This window comes from Acanthisitta chloris, unplaced genomic scaffold (assembly GCF_000695815.1).
Source record: "Acanthisitta chloris isolate BGI_N310 unplaced genomic scaffold, ASM69581v1 scaffold8708, whole genome shotgun sequence".
Lineage (NCBI taxonomy): Eukaryota > Metazoa > Chordata > Aves > Passeriformes > Acanthisittidae > Acanthisitta > Acanthisitta chloris.
Window position 1 is genome coordinate 4,079 of NW_008687532.1, and position 19,661 is coordinate 23,739.

The following is a 19,661-nucleotide window of genomic DNA, read 5'->3' on the forward strand; positions in this document are numbered from 1 at the left end:
CATAGCAGGTGTTCAGACAAAAGCCCACCTAATCTGCTGGCTTTACCAGCCATGGTAACACAGAACCGTGCCTGCATCTCTCCTGCAGGGCGTATGGGTTCTTATCTCACACCATCTTTGTTATGCTCTTGTCTTGGAGACTAATACCCAAACTGTGGCAACTGGGGCTGTCCTTTAGGTGCTGATTTCAGTGATATTTTGGAACTTCCATATTTTTTAATATGGTTCCATTTTGAGATCTGGTCACAAAGGTTCCTGTGAGACCAGTCTTTATTCTGCTGCAAACCCATGATGGAAGAGGAAGCTGGCAAAAAAAAGATCATTCAGCACTTACATGACAGTTGTGAGGAAAATATTGTGTGTGAACAGAAACAGAGCAGTCAGGGCCAGAAGATTTTTTGCTGTTATATCTAGGGTGTTTGCAGGTGTCAAGTGGTGAGTTAAAACAACTCAGAGATTCTCACAGGGAATGACAGCTTCCTCATAGGTAAGAAGTGGTCCAGGGAGAGGAAGAGTAAGCAAAAGGCAAAGGAAGTGCTCCAGGCAAGCACTAGCATCTTGAATTCTCTCAGAGTTGGAACATTTTTTTTTCCCCCTTCTACCTCTGTCTCTTGCAGGAGGTCTGAGGAGGGTGTGCAGTGCTGCAGTGATGTTATAGAATCTCCCGCACAAGACTTTCCATGTGCCCTCACTCCTGCTGTCCCCAACAAGGTAAAAGCAGCCCATGTTCCTCTGGCTTAGGGTTGAAGTATGCTTTGAACAGAAGTTATGTGTACAATAGAAATGATTGAAATTAAGCTCATGTGCTTGCATGTCTTACGTCTATGGTTGACCACTTCTGTGAGAATCCTAAACTTGTTCATTTGATCAGTTATTGTGCTGTCCTATATCTAGTCAGTAGTCTGACCCATTGAAAGAGAGAAATTCCTGATACCTGTCTGACCAGGTTTCAGGTCAAGCTTTTGCAACACAAGCTGAAGACAATTTGGCCAGTTGTTTTGTCTGTGCTATCAGTTAAGGAAGAACAATTCCATAATGTCTTCAGCGAGCAAGTAGTTCCTTTGCCAAAGCATGGCAGGAGCTGTTGGCTCCTTCAATATCTGGGTTACCAGAGAAGAAAATGTTGGCTTCTGCAAATGTTCAATTATTTTTCCCTGTTGTCTTTTCCTTTTCGCAGACTGTGGACTTGTTTGAGATGATTGAAAAAATGCAGGTAAGGAGAAGTTATTCTGTCAAACTTTGTGATCTCTTGATTTTTCATAGCCAAACAAATAATCAAATCAACTGCTATCTGTCTTATCACTCCACTCCCAATACCTTTTCATTTGGGCCTGTGGAATGTTTAGCTCTTCTATGCTCAAGCTCCTATACCTGCTCTTAAATGGGGTTTCAAAAGCATTTTCCTGTGTTCATTTTTCCAACCAGCATGATGGAAGCAATAGACACAGATAATTATAATTCTGTCTGTTCTTTGCAGAAGTGTGATTCTGAGAGAAAATCACAGTTGCATTAAGGTATCTCTGGCATCTTCTTCAAGAAACTATGTTTCTGCTGTGTAGCAGCTACTAATGACAGGTGATTAATGGGATGTTAACGTAACTGTATTTAGCAAGGTCAAACAGTTTAATAAATAACTCCTGTAGGCCATGTCTTTAACTTGTGCAAGAAAGGAGGACCCTGGCTTAATTCTCATATGGAAATAGGTGCATTTAGTTGCATATAATATGTTATAAAATTAAAATAGGGCAGGGTTGATTTTCCCCCCACTTTTACCCTATCAAATAAAGAAATATTAATATAATAACTTGAGAAAAATCTAAGAATAGAGTATTTAAAATTTGCAGATTATCTGTTCTCAGAGCATTCTTGAAGGCTACCCATATTTTCCTTGAGTGGTGCACCTTCTTTGAAATGCTGAGGTTAACTCTGACCTAACTTAACTCATATCATGGCACATAACTCCTGCTTTTTATTATGTGCAGGAATTAAACTTACCAAAACCAATTAACTTCTTTTCTGGAATTTGGGTGATCACTGTAAAGGTGAAGAGGTGGAAGGCAGCAGCAAAATGCTGAATATAGAGTTATGGAGGCTGAAATACTATTTGGCAGACTAGAAAGGAGAAGTGGAGGGGGGGCCTGAAGGTATATCTTATATATAGTAATGTGTAGATAGACACAGACCTTGTTGTCACAGTACTGATATCTAAACTGTGTTTGGGATATATTAATGCTTTACAATAACAGACTCTGTATGTGTGCCTGGCTCATTTAACAAGTAAGCATGAGCATGCAGTGCTTCTTCAGTTCCAGCACATGTTCAAAGGTATGACAGTACTTTTCAGGCCTCTTGAAATCTGTATAAAGAAGAGTAACTAGCAGATGTCTCTTATTGGAAGACTGTTGCTTATGATTCTGTGTTTCTCAGCTCTTGGTTTGCCATATGTTTTTGTATGGTTTACCATATGAAAAGTCTCTGACTGGATTTACACCTCTTTAGCTAGAGAGATAACAGAGAGCTGATGAACATTTCCAACAGGCAGACTGCCTAATTTTGCATCTATATTGTTTCTTAGATACCCATTGTTAAGAGTGTAGTGGTTTGGGTTTTTTTAATTTAGCTCATTTTTGTCTCCTGACTTGCAATGGGAGAATTAGTAACTGCTGTTTAACAGATTTATTTTTTTTGAAAGAAGTGAGGTATTTTTCAAAAGAAAAAAACTCCCTTGATATTTCATTTTAATATTTGTTGTGCTCTTTCTTTATATTTTTGCCAATTATTTATTTTTTCTTGTTTGTTTTTGCTTTCCCTTTCATTCCATTTGACTATGACTATCCCTTAGATTTGCTGAATCTTTCTTGAAAACGTAATCTAGGATTTTCATTAGCAGTCAAAGTGAGTAACAGGCGAGGTAGGAAACTTGAACATTTCTCCTGTAAAATAACAGCAACAAAGCCACAGGATATAATTGATTTTTGAGTACTTTAACAATCGAATTGAAGTATAATTGTTTGACTGAAAAGTAGCATGTCCATTTCATATTATATGCAATGAATTAACAGATAAAGTTGTGCTCTCTTTTTAAACTGAAACCAGTCCCTGACATCTGGGAGAGAAGTTTGCCTTATTTTTATTTCTTTTCAATGTTAATAACCATTGCTTGGAAGTAAATGGGCTACTATCCACTTTGTTCTGTGCATACAAAAATTCACAGTAAATACTTTGTTAAGGACACTTATGAGTACATAGTTCCTAGATTTGTCTGCAGTTCAAGCTGTTGAAAAACAGGGAAATTTTATTTCAGCCAATAAACTCAGATTTTTCAGGTCTTCACATATTTGAACAGCCAATCCCTCTTCACTTACCTGCTTTTGTTCACTACTCTGTTCTGTGTTCATACAGTTTCTGCATATTCTTCTGTCTTATTTTCTCACAACTACCTTCATTTTTTTCCCCTGTATCCCCTTTTGTAATCAAATTGTCTGTTTTGAACTACTCATCTCAAAGCACTTCTCTTTCCCCATAAAAATGTGTGTTATCATAGCATTGCTATGCCATGTGGGACCTGACTCTGGACAGTTTTTTCTCTGCCATTCATTCTTTCATCCTGCTCAGGCCAGGTGTTTCCCCTGTACAAGACCTTGGGAATTCTCAGACTAATGCTATCTCCAGTAAGCTACCCAGGGAAACAGTGAGGGAAAGTCTTTCCTTAAAGTCTTTCCTTAAAGGCAGTGCTGCAAGCCAAACTGGACCAAACTAGAAGGATGTCTCAACAGGTGGCTGAGCCAGCTGTAGTTTATGCCTCTCCCTTCTGAGGAACGACACAGGTCATCAACTGGTTGTTCTGCCGATGCTTTGACACTTCCAACAATTTCCACTGTAAGTTTCCTGCAGTCCTGGTTACCCTTTAAAATAAAGCTTTAGAGCATACAGCCCAGGGCCATGTTAGATCTCTGCCAGTATGTATCTTAAGCTTCACTCTGGAGCAGAGGTTGGTAGATTTAGACCTATGTCTTCTACTCCCAGGCTACCAGGAGCTCCCTTAACAGTACACAGTCGTGGAATGTGCTGGTACATTCCTCTGCTCTCTGTACCTCTGATACAAACAGCAGCTCCCTTACAGCTGCCCAGGAAGTTTTCCCTCAGGCCTTGCTGAGATATTGGTCTCCTACTAGGACCTCCTTTGAAACTGAAAAGGTTTTGCAGTTGTCAGATCTGCCAAAAATGCCAAGGAAGAGGAGAAAAATACTAGAAAATTGAATTTTCCCAGTCTCCATTTCCATGTGGAGAAAGCCCCTGGTGCACAGAAAGTTTGACCCAGTACTTTCCACAGTTTGTTACAGAAGGCTGGGGCTGCTTACTGCCTATGTCTCCTTCTTGTCTCAAGTTTGTTTTGGTAGCACACAGGAATGTCTGTTCTAAAAACCCCTGTTTTAGAAACTAGCCTTCTCCATGAGCCTCAGCTCACTAGGTTGACAAGTGAAACTCGAGAGCACATCCACAAAACATCCTTTTGTGCTTGCATTTCATGCACTCGACTTCCTAATCTTTATGGCTTCACCAAATGCAAAATGGTTACTACTACCTCTGCAAAAGGTCAGCCTCTGTTCCATCTTAATTTCACAACTCACCACATCCTGGTAATTTGTTGTTCATTTTGTCAATGCTGTTTACTGACACTACAATTTGAAACAGATCCTCTGAAGTTTCCTTATGAAGAATAGTTCCAAGCTGGTATTTGTTTAGGCTCCCCTGTTGAAAATACAAAGGAAGAAAATACTGGGGGGTGGGGCAGTTGTAACTGTCTTGAAGCTCAGCTTTTATAGTTTGATCCTGTGTCACCCTGTAGATACTATGCTAAGCTCCTTTTTCCTGATATAGTTAAGGAAAATAATTTGGTTTTCTGTTATGCTGTCTTGCTTGCTGTGTTCTATATTTAACCAACTAAAATTTGTTGTTACTGCTACTTTTTGTGATAGAACTCAACATCAGACTTAGGAAGAATGACCTCATGCATCTACTACTAGACTTCCTTACCCTGGAGTTTAAACCCACTGGTTTACTTCTGGTGTTTCTAAGGGTTTCTTAAAGGTGTTAAGAATTTGTTGTGAGCTCAGGGTCTGGCTCCTCATCATTTCATGAGGGGTTAGCTTTTTTTGTGTCTCATTTTATGTTCTTTTAATAAGCTTTCTTATTTTTCTAAAACTTCATTTTTACATGAAATAGATGCGTTTTTTCTTCCTCTCTTTTTTTCTTTTTCGTTTTGTTGTTCCTGCAAGGAGCATCCTGATTATTATTATTCCTCAATGTAAGATTGCTATTCCTCAATGTTAATCTTGTGGCTATGCTAGCAGTTTTTGCACCATACACAGCTGGAGCATTGGCCCAAAACTTCTGCACTTGAGCATCCTAAGTCTCCACAGTAGACCTTCTCTGAGATTTACTTATTTCTACCAGAATCTAGTTCCGCTGCAGAATATGTGCATAGGCATAGCTGTTATAAGTCAGATCCTGCCTATTTTCAGAACAAAGTTGATAGCTGCCTATCCTGTTTGGAATCCCTAATTAGCCACTCCATTAAGCAATCACTGATGGTGTGTGAAAATGTAGTTTCAGCATCATGTTCTGGTATGAGAGCTGCAAGATTTAGGTGGTGGTAATTGAATACTCATGTATTGTGTGTAACTTAAACCCTGATCTTCAGCTTTCTATCTGACAGTGCAAATTCTGCCTCTTACTCTTCTGTCTGTGATGTGCACTTGGACTATGGCCTGTTGACCCCCATATCTTTTTGGCTTCTTCTGATGTAGCCCTCTGCTCAGTCTGTGTTGGGGCTGTCTTCATTAAAAGTTTCCTATTCCTGTGTGCTTCTGCTGTAGAGGTGTGGTGGAAGCGAGCTACTTTGCCATGGTGAGAAGGCAGAGGATAGAGTAGCCTTAAGAAAGATAATCAGGTATGGATGCCAGCTCCTGATCCAGGAAGAAGCTAGGCATCCAGGAGTCTTTTGCCGTGTGATTCCAACTCACCTCGCAGTAATGGTGCCTGGGGAAGCAGATGTACATGGCTTTGCTATGTAGCTTCTTGCTGCCTGCAGGGGTCTGTTGCACTAGTCAGATGTATGGATGGAGAGCAGCTCTGATTTTCCGTCTTACCTCCAAGAGATGGATTTGTTCTTGTATTTGGATGGAAGCAAGGCACATAAGCTTCTTAATAAGAAAAAATCTTCTTGTTTGATACTCAAAACAAGTGATTTTTACTTCTCTGAACCCTGCTCTGAGGCTCTCCATGCTCTACCTGACAGTATCTTCAAGGGAGAGGGAAGAGTAGAATAGGAATGAATGGTTGGAAATACTGTTCAGTTGCATTCTGTCTTTACATCTTCCTTTTTTTTTATTGCTCGGGATAGGAAGAAAAGTAGCTAGAAGAGATTAGAGGATCAGTTTGGGAGATTGCTTTTGATATCTGCCAGCTTTCTGCTTTTTAAGAGATGTAAGTTTGGGGCTAGCTTTTCAGGTTTGATGCCAAACTAGGGGACTGGCCAAGTTCTAGCTTTACTTCTCTGTTTTATTCCAAGCTTCCAAACTTGGATAATGTAGAAGATTATATAGTGAGACAAAATATGCATATTGGGGATATGGAGAAGGACACAGAGGGTAAGTGAAACAGACATGCTAAATATACGGGATTCACTGTCTATGACTTTATGTTTCTAGGGGAGTCGTCTGGATGAACAAAGATGTTCCCTTCCAGCTCCTCTCAAGGTCAGGCCAAGTCGTTGTTGCCTCCTAAATTGCTGAGAATGGCAGATAATTACTGACCTGGCTTGCAGTGTATTTTCATCTTGGAATGAGCAGGGAGTCTACAAACATCCCAAGGACACATACATGCTTGCCTGTTTTCTTTTCTTTTCTTTTTTTTTTTTTTTTGCATGTCTGCACAGGAGGGTGAGGCTATGTAGCTGATACAGAATTAACACTTTCCTTTTTCAAATCTAAGTGGCTCCAATAAGTGTTTATTATTATTATTGACAGCCTTATTTTTGACAAAATAGTTTCTTAAATTTATTAAATTTAAGAGCTATAATAATAAATATGATGGCACACTGAATTTATTTCAGTAGTCTGCTTGAGGACCTGTAGAGATGCTACTAGAAAGCTGGTCTGTTTTCCTCAATATTAGGCCAGTAAGAACAGAATCACATCAAGTCTTCCTCTCCATTTCTTCAGTCTCAGCTCAGGCCCAGTAACCTTAAAATCAAATTTGACCTTGATTCTAATCTTGCAATGGCCTTTAAAAAAAAAGGCCACATAGAGAATTGGTATAGCTCAGTTCTGACAGAGATAGACAGTGCTCTTTGTGGTGATGGAAGAGGCATCCAACTGGCATAAAGTGGCTCAGATGCTGCTCCTGTTCTCTCAGTCATGCCTCGTCACTGCTCAGTTGTATACTACAGGTCTGCCTATGGAGATGACACAACCTCAATCTCACTGTAAATAACAGTTCTATTTCTGCCATTCCCACTTTGATCTTTGTCTGCAGAAGAACAGCAGCTGTCTAACACTGTGTGGAAGGAAGAGGCTGACACTCCTAAACACATCGAATTTGCCTGTAGTTTGGCTACCTCCTCATTTTGCATGCCTAGATTCTGTGTAGTTTCAAGGAGGAAGGTGGGTAAAATCTGAGTCCTAAATTTGTTTTTCTCAAAGTTCTATATTATAATGCTGAGACTTTGGAAATGGAGTGTAACCTTAAACCCTAAAGTGAAACTCTAAAGATGGCCTAGGGTAGAATGGAAGCTGAGGGCACAGCTTGTACCATCATGACAGCGTAATGCTTTAAAAGATGTCACATGTTTTTGCTAATGGTCTCTTCTGATTTCAGACAGAAGAGGAGTATATTCCTTACCCCAGCATTCATGAGGTGAGTCAGTACTGCTCTCGTCTGTTATTTTCTCCTGGACTTTTATGTTTTTTCAGCTTTTTGGCCTTCCATCTTATTGGGCTGTCAGCTTTGATGTTCTCTGTCCTTCTGAATAGGTATTACAGAAAGGGTGGCCATATCCTCTCATCATCTTACCCCAGTTTGGGGGCTACTGGATTGAAGGGACCAGCCACAACCTCTCCAGCTTGAGTCCGGCTCTGTCTGATGTACCCTTTCCCTGGAGTGGTAAAGTGAAACTGGAAAGTGACCCTACAGCCAAGCTGTACCGCAAACATTTTCTGGGAAAGGTAAGAATGACCTTCAGAGCTTTCTAAGTCCACGCAGCTTCAATGCTGAAATGTTCCTCAGGCTTTTTCTGATGGACTTAGAAATGACTGCGGAGCTGCTCCATTTCAGTTCCTTATGATGCTTTGACCTGATGTAATGAAGTGTATACTGCGGTATGGCCTGTAGTGTGGTAAGTTGGTCCTGTCCCCTTGTGAAATGTGCATCATTCCATGCATTAACAGAACAGAAAGATTTGCACAGGAAGTGCAAATACTTGGTTAAGAATCTCTTTCAAGGCTCCTGTACAGATACCAACCTTAGGATGACAAAGGGAAAAAAAGTTTAATAATATTGGAAATGGAGATGGTAATATTTTTAGAGGGGTCTTCCGTATGGACAGTGCAAGTCCCAGCTCAGTAGGAAGCAAAATGGTCCCTTTTCCTTGATGTATGGTCATCACAGAATGTGTATGAAGAAATTGGGTCTTGTCTTTTATAGTTGTTGATTTAAGTAAGTTTGGTGCTAAATGTTTCCTGACTTTAAAAAAATCTGGTTTGACACATAGGGAAACAGAACTTGGCCTCATAAAGTGTATATTTGCTGGCTGGCCATTAAGGTCCATCTGGGTTGGCCTATTTAGGGAATTGGTTCGTTATCAGGCTGGATCTCAGGATGATATTAGCCATCAAGAACAAGTGAGAACAACCCATGATGTTTTCTGAAATTCAGTTCATGGCATAAGGAGATATAAATGCCTGAGTATACCTGACAGCTATACTCATTCTGCATCTTATTCTGTGATCTCCCTCAGTGACTACTCAGGAAGTTCAAAACCCGGAACAGCTGGAGCAGTGCTCTGTACCTGTTCTGCGGTAGTTGGGCTTGTTTGAATGATCCTGTGTAGTATGCAACACTGGAAACCAATAATAATATAATTTTTAGGTAATTAGGGAAAAAAAGGAATCCTTTCTGGAGACTTCCTCTCAAAGCTGACAGATCTGCTGTGCAACCTGTTAGTGGACATTTATCCCATAACCTTCTGGAAGCTTTCAGTATGCCAACTGTAATTATTTTTCTGTCATGGTAAATTTAGGGTTGTGCTTGAAGGCTTCCAGAGCCAGTCAAGATGAGAGGCAAATTGGGATTTGATTTTTTTCAGTCTGATTGTAGGATTAACTGCTGACCTGATATCACGAAACAGTTGAGGTTGGAAGGGACCTCTCAAGCTCATCTTGTCCATACTCCTGCTCAAGGAGGTCCCTATCATCATTATTCCTAACAAGCAAGATCCAGGAGTTCCTATATCACTGAACTTTGCATTTGCAAAGTGCCCAACCGTCAGTGCCTCAGTACTACAGAAAAACTCATCTCTCCTACATTCTTCCTTTTCGAGTGTCCAGCATTTTATTCTTTGTCTTAACTGACATGAATGTGTAACTGTATTCAATGAGACATGCAAGTTTTCAGGTGAGCTAATATCAGAAAAGAACAAGGTGAACAAGACTCTTGCCACAGAAAACCTATCATGGATAGAAACCTTTACCCATGGTTTAAAGGGTTAGGTAAGGAGAAAGCTCAGAGCTTTTCCACTAGAAGAGTATTCTTCAGTGTAAAGTTAGTGATACCGGTGATTTTGATGCTGTGTAGATTGAGTCCTTTTCTTGGTGATAACATGGGAAGGTTATTTCAGCAATGGCAAGAAAGGTCTCTTTCATTCTTTGAATAATGTTAAACAGTTCTTAGCTGAAGAAGAGTCCAAAAACCTTCATTTTCTTCCATTGGCTAAACTGCTCTGCACTGCGCATCTCTGGGCACATTCCCGATTCCACCATCAGTAGATTGCTGTATGACTTTCTTCTGATTTTCATGGTCCTGAGGCATAAGGGGACACTGATAATTCTGCCTACTGTAGGGTAGCTGAGATGATTTTGGTTTTGTGAGTCTTGGTTTTGTTTTATTTGTTATTATTTTGCTTTGCTGACAAAGAGTCTGACCCCAACTTTCATCATTGCTAACTTAAAAGTACTGTACCAATCTCACTGTACTCTCCTGGGTTGGAGGCTAAATGCTGAAATGTACTTCTGCCCCTTTCAGTAGAAGTTCTCATTAGCAGCAAGAGATTAAAATACTAATCTAATCCAAAGAGAATTGGATCCCGTGCATGACATTTTCATTGGTCTCTCCATGCTTATACCTCAAATCAAGTAAGTTTGGACTATTTGCTGAAAGCATAAATTCAGTCTCAGTGCTTTGGTCAGAATTTATGTAGCAGCCAGCTCTGAAAACTGACCATAAAGTGGTTTTCCACTAGGAAGATGGGAGTAATCAAAAGATTTCTGAATGATTCCATCTGTATAGTATTTTCATTGTGCTAGACGTTTTAATTCACATTCTGTGTCAAAAGGCTTAAACCTTTTGAAGTTAGAGGTTATATAGCAATATATATTCTATATAAGCACTAAAAATATATATTGATATACCTAGGCCATTGGAACATGGCTGTATACCCAGGAGAAATGTATGGCCACAGCCACTTACATATAGAGACTGTGGCAATATTTGCATTATGTTTCATTGTTTGACTGAATGACTCTGTTCCAGGCATACTCCACTAAAGCTCAAGCAGTCTTAGTAGCACTGCTGAGGACAGTCTTCATCTGCAAAGTAGTTACTTACTGACTGTCCTTCCTGAGACGTGAGCACTCTTGGAGGTCAACTGTTTGGCATAATGATTCTGCCATTATTCTTTGTATAGAAATTTCCCACAACCAAATCCAGTTGAATGTGCTGGAGACCACTGCTTAGTCATGCAGAGTCTGAATGGCTACAGGGAAAGTCCACGAAAGATACAATTTCATTTACAAGAAACTTGATTTCATAAAAATGTGTTGCTGAATGTTCTAATCCTATTCCTTCTCAGGAGCCCTTCTGATGTTGGACAGATGAGGAGGAACTGAACTGGCAGTGGATGCGCTTTGAGTAATATGCTCATGCATTGATGATAAAGGGGCTGGAAGACAGCATATGCATGTCTTCAAGCATGTTATTGCTAGTTAATTAAAAATTAGGTCTTGAGTGACAGATTGTATGCAAAAAAAAAAACCCTGGTAAATTTCCCTGTGCAGCATGTTGGGAATAATGCATTTTGGTTTCCTGTTTGCAGGAGCACCAGAACTTTTACTCCAGTGACATGTCCTTGGGCTACCTGGTACTTTCTGTGAAGTATGAACAGATTGAGAAACAGGAAAATCTACGCCTGTTGTTGAGGTAACAGTGCCTGTGGTTGAAATGCATGTTACTGTGCTGTGTCTCTTGTCTTACCCTGAGCTTCCTCTGCATGGATGTGGGTGTGAATTTCATGTCTTTTTCCTGAAGAGGACTGCAAGGAAACCTTTGAGCTTTTTATTTTTCTTTCCTCCCCCTCTGAGTTTCTCTCAGCAGTTTCCTTCAGAAAGCTGAATGGTGCTTGCAGGTGCATCTTCATAGTTCCTGAGTGAAAAATATCTGTTCTTCCCTCGAATAGAAAGTTTTTCTGTTTACTTAGAGACATGTGAGTACTCTCTAGGAGAATATGGATTCCCCAGCAGAGAACAGCCTAGCCCAGGTTTTGCACTTGAGACTAAGGCTCCCTTGAAGGTGAGCTAGAACATTCCCTAGCTTACCAGGGCAGCCTATGAACTGCTATAAACTTTAGGGCTTCCACAAAGAGACCTTACCCAGAGAGAACTGCTGAGTGAACTAAAGGAAGAACAGATATGGGTCTTGCATAGGTGAGAGGCACGCTGCAAAGAAGCTTTTCACCACACTATGGGATGGGTGTACTTCCAGTAGGCACTATGCTACTGGAACCTACAGACATACAGTTGCTGCTGACAAAGATTCGTCCAGGACTGAGGGAAAATACTGATTGCATAGGAGTCAGCTATGAGAGAATCACTGGTGGGTATCCTCCACTGTATGTGGAGAATGCTTCAGGGTTCCAGCAGTAATCTGGAAGAAAGAGAGAGCCTTTTTGTGCACTGTGCCTGGGAATGTTTACCCGAGCCCAGAAATCTTCCTACATGGAAGAGACCAGTGAAGAGCAAAAGGGCAGTAATTCCTCTATTAAGATATTTTATTATATGCAGCACTTTTTGCTCAATAGCTTGTTTATAATGGTTTGAAGAGGATTCTGACAGCCTTTCTTCTTCCTTAGAAAGACTTCTCTCTTTAAATACATGTATATAGAGGAAGCTTCCTGGAACAATGCTACACCAGTTTCTGTCTCTTATACCTTGCACAGATATGCATTCCTAGTTTGACTCTAGCAGACCTAAAGTTTTTAAAGCCCTCATTGCATGACCTTAGGAATCCATTGTCATTCTGTGTCCATTAATTGTATTTCAACATTTAGATTTGTCTGAAAGAAAATGGTGGTGGTGGTAAAGCAAAATATTTCTTCAAGCAAGAAAAGAGTGCAAAGGAACAAGAGACTAAGCATTCTGTTTTGTCTTCCTCTGCTCCCCACAAGTGATGAGTAATAAGTGAAAATATCTCTCTTTTCCAGTGATTTTATGCAACAGATTTAAAATTAACTCTCTGGAATTAACTGCTTTAAGGATACTCTGAAGAAATGGCTACTCTTTCTTTAAAGAGCTAGTGTTGCTTGTGTCTCCCTTCAGCCATGTCTCTAATGCCTATTTTGTTTTGTGTCAGGACTCGTACTGGCACCAAACATGACCTAATCCCCATTTCCTGTCTGAATGAGTTTCCTAATGCTGTCCAGATGGCGAAGGTGAGGTTTGTGCTTGCCTGTATGTCTTAAGGCCTCATTCTTCAAGTTATTTTTTCATCTCTGTCCTCCCATTTCCCTCTCTTTCTACTATTCCTCAGTAGAACTGTCATATAGTTCCCTTTTACCCTTCCATTTAGCTTTTCTTTCTCTTCTAATTTTACCTCAGAATTTTTGCCTGAAGGGACTCCTGTCAGATAATGATAAACAGTGCCTACACTCTCATGCCTGCAGCAAGCTAGGACACATGATAATCACACTTGTGTTTCGCTCTCTCTCTCACTCGACAGCTACTATGTGAGGATGTCAATGTTGAACGCTTCTTTCCTGTCCTCTACCCCAAGGTATAATGTTCTGATATGTCTGTATATCGCTTTTCCATCAAGGTCTGGCTGATGAATCCAGCTGATAGTTTGTATTTTCATTACCACAGGCTTCACAGCTTATTGTTGCATTTGATGAACACGTGATAAGCAATAACTTTAAATTTGGGGTCATCTACCAGAAACCCGGACAGGTAAGCTTTATCAGATCCCATGATACTTGAGGCAAAATGCAAAGAGGTAGTTCTCTTAGCTTAGATGTAATAATAAAGTCTGTGCTGCCCAGAGGCAGTGATGTGAAGGCAGCAGTGGTGGTGCAATGCCATGGTTCCTTTGGTAGGCTTTGTGGATCTCTGAACCCTAACCCTAATGGCAGCTTTGGGCTGAGGCAAAGGTCCCCAGCACCATGGGTGGCCCAGATCAGAAATGTATTCAAGCAGAGATGTTTGTTTGTTGAACTGTGTATAGAAATTACTGCCTGTTCTTTGCACTGCTTGTGCTTCTTATGACTTCTACTTTCCTTTTGTAGACAACTGAAGAAGAAGTCTTCAGTAACACTGTAGAGAGTCAGGGTTTCCTGGAGTTTCTGGATTTCCTTGGTGACAAGATTCAGCTGCAGGATTTCCGTGGGTGCGTACCCAGCATGGCTGGAATGTCAGATTAACTTAGGGAACACCATGTGTTCAGAGGCTGCAACTGTTAGAGCCCTGCTTACAGAAAAGTGCTGTTTCTCAGAAGAATACCAAGGAAGGAACTACTTTGAGGATCCCTGGTTTATCCTTGTAGCTTTTAGCAAGCAAGTATGTTCACCAGCAGAAACATTGTGCAGCTTCAGTCAGTGCATTGGTTTTGGAAAGATTTGGTGCCTCACTAGCCCGTATTTCTTAAAAATGACCCTTGTTAATACTGATGTACCAAGCTACTGTTACTGATACCATCTTTCTTCTCTCTGCTTTCTCATCTTTGTCCTGCCTGGCTATGGCATGGCATGGATTTGCTCAGGTTCCGGGGAGGCTTGGATGTTACCAGAGGTCAAACAGGCACTGAGTCAGTCTATACAAATTTCCGGGGGAAGGAGATCATGTTTCATGTGTCTACAAAGCTGCCCTTCACAGAGGGAGATTCCCAGCAGGTATCAAAAGGAGAACTAAGGAATACAACAGTGTGGCTAAAAGAGGAGAGGTGTTTGAAGGACTGTACAGAGTGGAGAATGTCTAACTGCATAATGTTGGGAATTATGGCTGGAGTAATGGTAAAAGTGGTGTTGAGGGGTTTGGTTGAACAGATGGATTGGAGATACTAGGCAGACTGGTGTTTGAGGCCCCATCATAACATACAGCTGTTTTTCACCTGCTGTCTTTCCTTATTATTTTTTTTCTTCTCCAGCTTCAGCGGAAGCGTCACATTGGGAATGACATTGTAGCCATCATCTTCCAGGATGAAAGCACACCTTTTGTCCCCGATATGATTGCTTCTAATTTCCTACATGCTTATGTGGTAGTTCAGCTCACTCATAGCACTACTGGGGACACTCTCTACAAGGTAACCAGAATCAATAGATTCACCTGTACTGATTTTGATCCTTGAAGTGGAAACCTGTTCTTGTGCCTTCGGGAGAGGTATAGGTTCAGCCAGCTGTCATCCTCATTTCTTAAGTATCTACTCAGGAAACTAGAATGTAGTTGTATGTTTTTCAAAGTAGCTGATGAACTTCTGAAGCTTAAAGCTTTGGGAATTGAAGGAGGAAGAATTAAGATTAAAAAATTTTGTTCACATCAAAGAGCACGAGGCACAGTTGACCCCATGTTAGGGGTTGTCTTGCTTACAATATGTAAGTCAGGTAAAATTCATGCCTGTATTGCTTGTGCTGCACAGCATAGTGCTTAGAGCTTGCACTGCCTGAGATTGCAGGTGAGATACAGCTAGCTGGTTGGCCTAATCTATGGAATCTGAACCAGCTACACCTGCTTTTGGGGATTCCAGAACTGATGCCCATCTGGCAAGGAAGTGCTACCTGTAAGGGGCCTCCAGTTTGAAGAAGCCCTGCTAGACCCCAAATATCGTATCTGCAGCCTTTGGACACAGCTCTTTCTTTCTCTCTGACATGACTCTGAATGGATGGTTCAGTCATGCTGAGAGAGCAGAAAATATGTAGAAACTTGCATTTGTGGTGGATTTTCCATTGTAGAAACATTTTAATCCAAGTGCTATGTATTATGTAAGGATTTTGATTTGGTGATGATGACTCCTTATGCCTTGGAGGTCTACAAGAACACTAAGAATATCAAAATTAGGACAGGATCCCCATCTCCTCTTCCACCAGAGAGGGTGTTGGAGGTAGAGCAACCACCTTCCATTGTTCCCTATGCTTTGGGCAGTGGTTTGTAGGGATAAGATAGCCTCATATTGATCAGAGGTATGGATGGGGTTCCACTCCTCCTCTTACTCTCTGTTTTGCATGTCACAAAAATTCACCAGATTTTTTGATGGCAAGAGAAAGAACTGGGAAAGCTTGCTATTTGCCTTGTATCTTCTGGCTATTATTTTCATCTCTGCCTGTCTGCAATATCATTTTTTTGTTACTGTAGTAGATCTGCTTGTATGATTTCATGAGGAGAAATAGTCCCAGTCAGCACCCTAGAGCCAATGCAGAGTTTTCTGTAAAGGCTTTTGCAAAGTGGTTTTAATTCATTTTGCCTTGAGAGCATTGTAGTACAGAAAAGACTGCAATTTGAAAGATTTTTTCCCATCTCTTGTTCCATTTACTTAAGCTTTAGTGCCTACTGTTAAATTGGAATATTAATGGCATTCATTTCACAGAAGCAATTTTTGCAATCAGAAAATTAAAAATGCAAAGCAGGAATTTAACTGGTAGATACCTAATGGGAGGGAGATGAAGGCTTTGTAATTAGGGGAACTGCCCTACATTGTGAGAAATCTGAATTAAATCAAGAGCCCATTTTCTTCTTCCTCTCATCAAACTCACACCTCCCATTGGCTCTGATATTTATTTGGTGTTATTTTGAGGCAGTTGTGGTTCTTATGGCATTGTTCCCAGGTGTGTGAAATGGAGAATAATGGTATTATTTCATCTCAAACATAGAAAAAATCCAAAACTGAAATATAGGTAAGTGCTGTGAAGGGACAAGTGACTATGTGAAAACTGTACTGCATTACAGTTACTTTTTTTGACATTGGTGTGTCAGGTGGGAGCATCTTAAAAAATCACCACAACAACTAAACCCATGAATTTCCTTATCTCTTACTGGGAAAGTGCTTATGCATGTTTACCACATGTGACTCAGAGAGGCAGTGGCACTGAGATACACTGCACAGTGAGCAGAGTATCTCCACCAAGGATTCTCTGTAAAACAAAATAGGTCAGTACAACCATATTGACAAAGGTTCCTCTAGTGGAGGTAAATCATGCAGACTGAACAGAAGCATTTTTATTCTAAATATACTTATTGTACTGGTTGTTGTTATTAAAAATATTTTTCTAAGAAGCAGTCAGTTCAATTTTTTGTTGCTCTTGCTGTGTGCACATCTAACTGACTGAATTTTTGGGAGATAAATCAGCACAGCCATTTACTGGGTTCAGAAACAGAGGGATGCACAGGACAGCATATTAGATCTCCTTTGAGTATGTAAATTATTCAGGCAGGTTCAGATCTACCACAGTAGTTCAAAGGCGTTGATATTTTCACTTGTGTATGATACTTACTTTTTTCCTTTAATTGTTTCAGGTTTCTGTCACAGCCCGAGATGATGTCCCCTTCTTTGGACCCCCTCTGCCAAATCCAGCCATATTTAAAAAGGTTTGTTTCTCTGGTCCAGTGTTAGATGGCAGGGGGATATGGTACACATGCTTGTGTTTTGAGTCAGTATTGTCAGTCTGGCTAGATGACTTTGGAGGTCCAAACAGTAGTAAGCAGAACTTTTATCATGTGATATTTTTATTAGTGTTTTCATCTCATTTCTAGTCTTCATCTTGTCTTATAGAGTGCAGAGTTTCGTGAATTCCTTCTGGTCAAGCTCATCAACGCTGAGTACAGCTGCTATCGAGCTGAGAAATTTGCTAAATTAGAGGTAGGTCTTTTACCTGGTTTCTTGTATTAAAATCATAATTACCAATAATTATAAATATATTATTGCCAGATTAAGAAAATATAGTAAAAGTTTTAACTTCTAATTTTGTGTTGCTTAAGAAAGGAAGATGAAATATGATTATACTCAGCTATGGGATACTTCCTTCATATTCCATAGCAGGAGTGATACAATGTGAACTGGTACATTCTAATGTAAAGATCTAATCCTCAAGTAAGAATGGGAACATGATGCATACAGTTTGCTGGAGGAAATTCTATATTGGCTGAAACTCAGTATTATGCTTCATGATACATACTGATATCACTGATTTTTGATTCAAGGTACCAAATTCTGTTCTAAACTGAGCTGCATGCCTGATCTAGAAGAAACATGCCTCTGATTAATCAGATGTAAAAAAGTGTCCTTTATGACCTGCTTTAGAGAGAGTCCAAAAGGACTTGGTGTTACAGCAATATATTTCATAACTGTGTAGTTAAAACCACTTCATGCTGTTTAAAGTAATTTTCAGGAGTTTTTGTTGTTGTTGTTGCTGTTTGGGGTTTCTTCTTGTTAGTTTTTTAAATTCTGTTTTAAAGAAGGATGTGAGACATTGTCAAAAACAGGAAGAAAATCCTTCTGCTCCCAATAAAAGCTGTTCTCATTCCCAATGTTATGCAGGAAAGAACACGGAGTGCCCTCTTGGAGAGTCTTTTTGAGGAGCTGCAGCTCCGCAGCCGCAGCATGATGGGATTACCCATAGGGGAGGATGACAAGATAGAGAATGGCAGTGGGGGCTTCCTCGAGAATTTCAAGGTGAGCTTTCCTACAGAGCTACAGTGTGGTTGAGGGTGGAATTCCATACTGGCCCTTAGATATCAAACTCTATGCTTCATGCTGGTGTCTAGTGTCAGGTGGGGGTTTACTCTGTGACTTACAGAAAAATGAGTCAGTCTTTGCAAGAGGAATTATAATAACTAATAGCAAGCAGCTTTCAGTTCTTACAGGAGATCTCTTCCAATTCATTTTCATTATAACTGAAAGAGTTTCAGGAACTGCTGCGAGAGAGTTTCTAACCTATCTGTGAGTGTGCTGTCTAGAAAAATTGTGATGCTTTACTTATCCTCTAAAAGTCAGAGTTAATTGAACTTTGTTTGGTCTAAATGGCACGTTTTTGTTTGTTTTTTTTAAATCTTTAATATGTCAGGATCAGGTGATGGAACTTTCTTGTAAATGTGCTTAAGGTGATATCTGAAAGCAAATTTTTTGTTTGAATGAGCAAATTGAGTTTTGAACTGATTATATAGAGACTTATATCACTTTCCTATCTACTTGCCCTATCCCACTTCTGTGGGAAGTGCCTCACCACTTTTGTATTATGTGTTATCTGTCTGGAAATGGAGATGCATATAAATGGCATTTCTTCCAATGACCTGCGCCTGCTTTTTATAGTGGGCTGGTTAGATTTACCAAGGGCTGTGAAACTAATCCATTCACATATAGGTTTGGTTGTCATTTGCATGTCACGTACACAGGTGACCTTTGTAAAAGGCTGGAAAAAGCTGAGTAAACTCAGAAAACAAATTTTCAAACGCTACAGATTTTGATATGGCTGTTTCCCCTTGAAACCAGCACTCAAGTTCATGCAAGACTGAACCTTACAGTTTTGATCCAGGAGTTTGATTGTGTGTTTTATAGCTTGTACTGGATAGGACTGCTCCAGGTGATGCTGTCTTATTCAGTATGCTAGGATACTGGTAGGGAATCTCTATTTATTGCAGCAGGACTAGGGAAGTGAAAGCAGAGAATATGCGTGAGGAAGAGTTTTTCCCTGGCAGAGCTCTTCCCAGAGCTCCATGAATTGACTGGGACTAAAAATGGGAAGTATCTAAGATGCTGCCTTCTCTAGGAGTTAGGATTTGTGTGGTTCTGGTGTCAGTGTGTCACAACTTTCCACTCAATCTGTGGTGCTTCTCATACTACCCTACTGTGTGCATGTCTATATGTGGATATCTGTGTTTGTCTGTTTCCCTGCCTCCCTTCTGTTCAGCGGGTGATCAGAGGCCGCAGCCAGAGCCTGGATACCATGGGAATATCCATGAGAAAGCAGCAGCCAGCCACCCTGCCCAGCCGCCCAGCTACAGCTGGCCTTGCCCTCAGCCAGAGTGTCGCCGAGGGCCCTAAGGCCATTGCTGCGGTAAGGTATTCGAGTGGGCTGCAGGAAGGAAACCCAGCATACCTTTGTGACCCACCCATACGTTTTATTTCTCTTT

The 19,661-nt window shown here is 40.5% G+C and overlaps 1 protein-coding gene across 1 annotated transcript in view; it reads left to right on the forward strand.

Annotated features, from left to right (window-relative positions):
* Window positions 1–616: 616 nt before the first annotated feature.
* RAP1GAP (RAP1 GTPase activating protein) overlaps window positions 617–19,661 on the forward strand; it is a 25,465-nt gene continuing 6,420 nt past the window's right edge. Inside the window, exons 1-16 of the mRNA XM_009080636.1 lie at window positions 617–711; window positions 1,178–1,213; window positions 6,714–6,761; window positions 7,882–7,920; window positions 8,037–8,228; window positions 11,372–11,475; window positions 12,904–12,982; window positions 13,270–13,323; window positions 13,413–13,496; window positions 13,832–13,932; window positions 14,305–14,434; window positions 14,689–14,844; window positions 17,049–17,120; window positions 17,305–17,391; window positions 18,070–18,204; window positions 19,439–19,585. Coding sequence (XP_009078884.1) covers window positions 1,196–1,213; window positions 6,714–6,761; window positions 7,882–7,920; window positions 8,037–8,228; window positions 11,372–11,475; window positions 12,904–12,982; window positions 13,270–13,323; window positions 13,413–13,496; window positions 13,832–13,932; window positions 14,305–14,434; window positions 14,689–14,844; window positions 17,049–17,120; window positions 17,305–17,391; window positions 18,070–18,204; window positions 19,439–19,585 — 1,446 coding nt within the window. The 5' untranslated portion in view covers window positions 617–711; window positions 1,178–1,195. The remainder of the gene's footprint in view (window positions 712–1,177; window positions 1,214–6,713; window positions 6,762–7,881; window positions 7,921–8,036; window positions 8,229–11,371; window positions 11,476–12,903; window positions 12,983–13,269; window positions 13,324–13,412; window positions 13,497–13,831; window positions 13,933–14,304; window positions 14,435–14,688; window positions 14,845–17,048; window positions 17,121–17,304; window positions 17,392–18,069; window positions 18,205–19,438; window positions 19,586–19,661) is intronic.